The sequence below is a fragment of the Hemisphaericaspora subhashii genome (assembly GCF_019202705.1).
Source record: "Hemisphaericaspora subhashii strain CBS 10753 chromosome Unknown scaffold168, whole genome shotgun sequence".
Lineage (NCBI taxonomy): Eukaryota > Fungi > Ascomycota > Pichiomycetes > Serinales > Debaryomycetaceae > Hemisphaericaspora > Hemisphaericaspora subhashii.
In genome coordinates this window covers 1-6999 of record NW_026057243.1, presented here as the reverse complement: position 1 = coordinate 6999, position 6999 = coordinate 1, and the positions used below count along the sequence as shown (strand labels likewise).

General features: G+C 33.0%; 4 protein-coding genes across 4 annotated transcripts; 3 read left to right on the top strand and 1 right to left on the bottom strand. All coding sequences in view use genetic code 12, as the record gives it.

Moving 5' to 3' along the window:
* J8A68_001972 (uncharacterized protein) lies at positions 1-978 on the bottom strand (the record flags this gene model as incomplete). The annotated part of the gene is made up of 1 exon (XM_049405672.1): positions 1-978. The coding sequence occupies one exon, from the start codon at positions 976-978 to the stop codon at positions 1-3; it is 978 nt and encodes a 325-aa protein (XP_049264731.1).
* A 560-nt stretch (positions 979-1538) lies between these two features.
* Positions 1539-1841, top strand: J8A68_001971 (uncharacterized protein; the record flags this gene model as incomplete). The annotated part of the gene is made up of 1 exon (XM_049405671.1): positions 1539-1841. One exon carries the CDS (start codon positions 1539-1541, stop codon positions 1839-1841), a length of 303 nt encoding a protein of 100 aa, XP_049264730.1.
* A 598-nt stretch (positions 1842-2439) lies between these two features.
* J8A68_001970 (uncharacterized protein) lies at positions 2440-3948 on the top strand (the record flags this gene model as incomplete). Its single annotated transcript, XM_049405670.1, has 1 exon — positions 2440-3948. One exon carries the CDS (start codon positions 2440-2442, stop codon positions 3946-3948), a length of 1509 nt encoding a protein of 502 aa, XP_049264729.1.
* A 1475-nt stretch (positions 3949-5423) lies between these two features.
* On the top strand, positions 5424-6999 carry J8A68_001969 (SBE2; the record flags this gene model as incomplete). The annotated part of the gene is made up of 1 exon (XM_049405669.1): positions 5424-6999. A coding segment is annotated over one exon (1576 nt), but the record flags the coding sequence as incomplete, so codon positions are not given.

The following is a 6999-nucleotide window of genomic DNA, read 5'->3' as shown; positions in this document are numbered from 1 at the left end:
CTAACCTCTAGTCGAAAGAATATCATTTAGAAATTTCTGTTCATCTTTAACTAATATAAATTTAGCTTCATCATTACGTGGTCTATACTTTTCGGTTAATGGTGGTGGTGCTGGTAAATAAAAATCAAGGTCCTTATTAAGTCTTATTATTGGATCACAAAGTGAAATTGCAGCTATTAAACAATAATAAGCATCATTAGCAGCATTATGGAGATGAGCATGAGGAATTTCTAATTGTTTAAGAACAGCCCATAGTGAGTTTCCTGAATCTCTACTTAATTTTATAAGCTCCCAAGTATCGATCCTATGAATTGTTTCATCTAATTTAATCCCCGTTTGTTTTGAATACTTTGTATCCAGCTTAATATTATGACCAATCAATACTCCATCCCTACTGGTGATGTACTTTTCCATGATTTGTCCTACGACATATTTGGCTTGTTTTTTAGTTAATACATATGATGTTCCTCCGATGAATTTTAATTTATTACCTTCAACTTGTTTATGGTTATGAAGTCGAAGATTTTCCAAGATGACAAGATGGATAGTTTGAATCTGGGGAACTATTGATCCAGGGGTCATGATTTGTGGATCTAATATTGCAATCCCAATCTCAGTTAATTTTTTAGAACTAGTTTCAAATGCTTCACAATCTATAGATATAAGAGGTTTAGTAAGTGGGTTCGTTAATTTCATTGCATTAGTCAATATTTGTAGTGAACGTTTCTCTCTTCCTTGTTTAAACTTAAAATGATCACTGTTAAGATATTTATCAAGGTCAATTCCCTTTAATTTGAATGTCTCTTTTAAAGATTCTACTTTGCTGTAATCTATTTCTGGGTGTGTTGTCATCGGTGTATAAACTTCCATCTGTTCAATGGATATGGTCCGCAAAGTCCGCTTTCGAAGCCAATCCTTCCAAAAGTACGGTATGCCATTCCTCAATGGTTTAAGTATTCCTGGTCGTAATATATTCATCGAAAATTGGCAATTAAGTCAATAATATGATGATTGTTATAGACTAAATGAGTTAACCTTCTTATTAAATGAGGGGAAAGCTTGTATAAATTAAAAACTGATCTAATCTAGACTTATTTATGTAATATATATAAAATCTCAAATACCAAACTACACTGTAACTTAGGGGAATTAGACTGATATTTATAAAGCTCAGGAAGGAACCGCCAAGATACAAAGAGCCTACTAAACAAGGACAACGACGCGTCATGGACCAATGCGTAAGCTGAAGGAGCCATTGCCAATGCCAAGACGTCCAGCTACTGTCCTAATGGACATGCTGAATAAACAACAAGCCAAGGCCATTATCAGAGACCGCCTTCTAATTGCCAAGGACTCACCAGCTGATCATAGCATGGTCATAACAATGAGAATTTTTTGTAAAACACCATCGAATCGCTCAAATGTCAGTTATTCTAAAAATTATTTTTTTCCCTTCACTAATGATGAGATTTGACAGCAATCGATCAAGAGTAGGACTCACAAAGATACAGTATCTTCCCACAAGCTTCCTTCCTTTAATGAATGCAGATATAGAAATACTAAGAAATTGTCCTACTGTCGATCAGGTCAATGAAATTTTATTAAAGTCTTTTGGATCCAAACAAAGTTCTTATCGAAATCGGAAATACTTACCCGGGTCAATTGATATTACAAGCCAGTTTTCGGCAACCAAGAACAACGGGATTACTGTCATTGGAGGGACTTTGGTTGCCCAATTATTTGATCTGTTGGAATCTCATTACAATGGTTGTTATTATGATTTCTCTCAGTTGGTAGTTGTTGTTGCAGAATCAAGTGGGGGAAAATGCGAAAATAGATAAGCAAATTGCCTCGGAGTTTTGCGGAAGTGTTATTCGCTCGGTTGCCACGCGAACGAGTCAGGCAGGAATTTTGGGCGATGCAAGAAATGTTCTAGCACGGTTGATTTAATGAGGTAGAATCAGATACGGAAGATTGACAATGTAGTGGAAGCTCTGTACCAATACCATACTAAATCAAGGGTCCAATGGTAAGTGATATCAATGTCATAAAGAAAAAGGGACAAACAAAGCAAAAAATGGAAAAATCCGGGGAAATTAAATAAAAATTTTCTTTTTCTTCTGTTCCAATCAAATCGTACTACTTCAGCCTCAGTTCCTTGACAGAAAAAAGTTTTAGTGGGGTGGGAGAAATTGGGTGTAAACGAAAAGTGGGACTGAAAAAAAAAAAAACTCTTGAAATCATCAAATTACTTTCTCCAGTAGCTCTGAACAACCCCGAGTGAATCATATTTTGACAAAAGGGGCTACTAAGTTATTACTTTCCTTTTGATATTAAGAGAACTCACCCACTAGAAGGGAACTTTCCATTTTTAATTATTTGACATTTTTGACATTGTTTGCATAACCTATTTATTTATTCGTTGATATTGCTTTTGCTATGAAACCTGCATTTCAATCGAGACATCTTGTCCTACTTCGACCAATACGAAGATCAATTCATTCTTCGATTATCATATCACAACAGCAACAGCCAGCAATAATTACGCCATTGGAACTTTATAATAAAAGAGTAGACCAAGGAAAATTACGTGATGATCCATATCAACGAAAGATTATTACATCATTATCAGTCCTTCATGAGAATTTATCAACCTATACTCCACCAGAAGTGACAACTCCCGATATATCTGAATTGAAACCGAGAATAGGAGTTCGGAAAATCTTTGGTTCATTCTTTGGGAAAGGGAAGAATAATAATAGCATGAAAATCAACGATGAAGGAGATGCGAATGAAATCAAAGGGATTTATTTATATGGAGATGTAGGATGTGGGAAAACTATGTTGATGGATTTATTTTATCTGACAATACCTAAAGATTTACCAAAAACCAGAATTCATTTCCATCAATTTATGCAAAATTTACATAAACGATCACATCAATTAAAGATGGAATATAGTGCCAGTCACGGCGGGGGACAAGATTTGGATGTTATCCCATTGTTGGCGGTGGAAATTGCTCAGAAGTCCACGGTATTATGTTTTGATGAGTTTCAAGTCACTGATGTTGCTGATGCGATGTTATTACGTCGATTATTAATGATTTTATTACTGAAACAATATGGAGTTATTTTGTTTGCTACTTCAAATAGAGCACCTGATGATTTATATTTGAATGGGATTCAAAGGGTTAGTTTTATTCCATGTATTCAATTGATTAAAAATCAAACTAGAGTGATTTATTTAAATTCTCCCACTGATTATAGAAAAGTTCCAAAACCAATTAGTTCAGTTTATTATTTCCCCAAACCAGGAGTTAAATGGGATCTGAAGACAAATTTAAGGAATCGTGAAGAACATATTAAATCATGGTATGATTATTTTAATCGAGAAAATGATGATCAATCAATTCAATCTGATTATTCATTAACTGTTTGGGGTAGAGAACTTAAAATACCTAAATGTTCTCCTGAATATGTTGCCCAATTTACCTTTCATGAATTATGTGGAATGCCAAGATCAGCCGGGGATTATTTAATGTTGGCAAATAGTTTCCAATCATTTATAGTTACTGATATTCCATATCTTAGTATTGATGTTCGAGATTCAGTTAGAAGATTTATTACATTTTTGGATGCAGTATATGATGCTCATGGAAGATTGGCAGTAACTGCAGCAGCACCATTTAAAGATTTATTTGTAGAACCTGAAGATCTTCAAAGAGGAAATTATAAATTATATAAAAAAACCCTTGAAAAGGAGAATGCATTAGAAGAACATTTTAAAAATGATGAATTGGTTACAAAACATGGATTTGATAAGGTGGTTGCTAAAAAGGCCAATATATTTGCTAATGACGAAGAAAAATTTGCATTTGCTCGTGCATTAAGTAGATTAGCACAAATGAGTACAACTGAATGGATCGATGACGTAAGAGATTTAAATTAAGGAAACAAGCATTTTTTAAGTCTTATGTCAGATTTCGTATTTATATGTGGGGCGAAGAGGTGGGGTGGAAGCTGGGGACCAGATCTTCATATTTGGAAGTGGATGGCGAAGTTTCAAGGGTGATGACGATTGGTAGTTAGAGGGGATTACATGTCATAGTTTTTTCTAACCCAGCCAGGGGAGAAAAGGTGTGACCAATGATGCCTTGTCAAATATCATACAGACTCTTTATTATACCAAAGACAGAAAAAAGGGGGGCGGGGGGATACTTATCGAGAAATGAGATGAGATGACACTGTTCCTTACTTTCGAAGTTTTTCGAGTCTTGTCTAATATTTCATCTAAAAATAGACTGTAAGTATTGTTTGATAGATAATTATAAATAAATACATTTTGCGATTTTGTTAAGTGTAGACTTCACTACTTAGTGATAAGAACAATGTATTGTTGAAGGAATCGTCTGATTGTATTGTAATGTGAAATTGATTAACGATAGGTACACTATGGAAATAAAAGTTATTGTATGTGTTGTTAACCCAAAAAGTGGAAATCTAGAATCGGCTAATTATTAAGGACTTAGATCGTTAACATCCTAATTAGGAAAGTTCATAACTGAAAACAAATGTAACATCACCTGGAAAAAAAAAATTAAATTTAGAGAACAATAAAGCTTTTACAGTTTAAAACTAAAAATAGGAATACAAAAAAAAAGAGAACAAACCCTCGAGTTTTTACAGTTTATGTAACTGAGTATACATATACACTTTGTACAAAGTGGGCTAAGACTATAATAAAGTGATAACAAATTGACACATAGCCATGAAAAATATGGAAACAACGGAAAGTTTTCCAGGAAGCAATTGGAAAGTCATTTCATCTGTACATTTTAATTACAATTCCATATTTGTCGGAAGGATTAGGGAGTAGCAATCTAAAATGTGAAATTTTCATCATCTCTCTAAAGTAAGTTAATTGGTGTAGAGTGATTAAATAAATCCATTCTTCAACAATAAAAAAAATGTGTGTGCATCTAATTCATTTACAGTTTAGGCACATCTAATTAGAATAAAATTTTCAACTGTCTTCTAATTAATTAACTGTTAAGTAACAAAAAATAAATTTCACGTCAATTTATTTAAAAATTAAAATAAAAAAAATTAAAATAAAAACAACAAAAATTCTTCTGCTTCTTCCATCTTACAGTTTAATTTTAGACAGACACTTTTTCGATTAAGAAAAATCAACCAATTCATTTTAATACCCCCTTTTTACTAATATTTGATAAGCATTCTTAGTACTACTACTGCGATTTCCAGTAATTCCTGTCGCTATTCATATCCAATCATATATCATCATCATCTTCTATATGTTATACTAAATTGAAAAAAGGTAACGTTACATTTTAGAATTCCTTTTACTATTTATTATTTATACATTCGCTACTATATTTTTTTTTTACAACCACCCCTTTTGCTATGTCAACTAATATCACTACTGCTAATAATGAAGACTTGTATGATATATCAATAAGTAACACTGGTGCCAGTACCAACCGTCCATCCACTGCATCTCATAAATATAACAACAATAATAACAATCATCATCAACTACTGCTGCTGCTGCTGGTTCTGACAAATCTGCTGTCACTGCTGCTGCAAGAAACATCACCTAAACGTCCAGGTGATTATTATGTTCAGAAATTAAGTAGCTCAACAATTAATCTACATAAGCAATTACCTCCATGTCCTCCTTCTCATTCATCAACTGAAATAAGAAGAAAACCTTCGGGTGATTCATTAGGAGGTTCGTCTTATCCATCTTCAATCATATCCGATGAAAGTAGTCTGATTATATTTGAATCCAATGCTGAATCTAGATTAAGCACTATGACTGCTGCTACTTCTATAATACCCGAAGTTTCACAATCAACTTCCTCAATCATATCTGAAGATCATCCCCTTTTCAATAAACAAAAATTTGCCAACAATCATCCGGTGTATAAACTTAGAGCTAGTTCAACTTCTAGTGTCATTGGTCATAATAAATTACAACACCATCCTCATACCCAATACCCTCCTAACCCCAATCACCCACCCATGAAATCAAGTAGATCAAAATCATTCGCATCCATTCCAACATTGCATAGAACTAAAACAAGATATTTGAATTCTCAAGAGACTAAAGAAAGACAAATCTTAAGAAAGAAACGATATGAAGAATTTGATCAAGATGATGATGAAATACTATCCAATGGTATCGATAATTTAATCTTCAATGTCCCAATAATTAAAAATCATTCTGATTTATACTTGCATTCATCTTCAGCATCTACTACATCGTCATCGTCATTATCAACTCGTGTAACCACGCCTACAATGTTATCCAGACGTGATTTAATTAAAGATGGGGATAATAACAAATATAATATTTCTACCGTAACAGTCAAACCATGTCCACTTCCAGGAAGATTAAATAGTGGCGGTTCAATTCCAACTTCTCCACTTGATACCCATATGCCAACCGTTGAAGAAGATGAAACAACCGTGATTGCTGCTGATGATGATTCTGAAATTGCTCACAATTTATCGGAATTTTATACTGAAAGAAGTGAATCTATTTCCAAATTAATTAAATTATCTCGTGAACAAACTTTAATGTATAAATTACCTACATTTGTTAAATCTCAATCATCAATTGAAGATTTACATTTAATTTCATGTGAAAAATTGAATGTATTGGATCAAACTAGACCAATTCATTTACCACCCAAGAATTTATATGATAAAACAAAGCACCATCGAGAAATTAATAAGGTTCTTTCTGATTATGAACTAAATACCAAGAATTTAAATGATACCAGAGCAAAATCGATTCAATCCCAATTACTTAATAGAAATCAATGGATTAAATCAATTGAAGAAATGATGAGTTTGGATGGTAAGGCATTTAATAAACGATTTAATTCTGACAAAAATATTATTCGAAAATTAAGTTGGGAATCTAATATCCCGAATCATTTACAATTTCAATTTTTCATGAAGATATTATCAA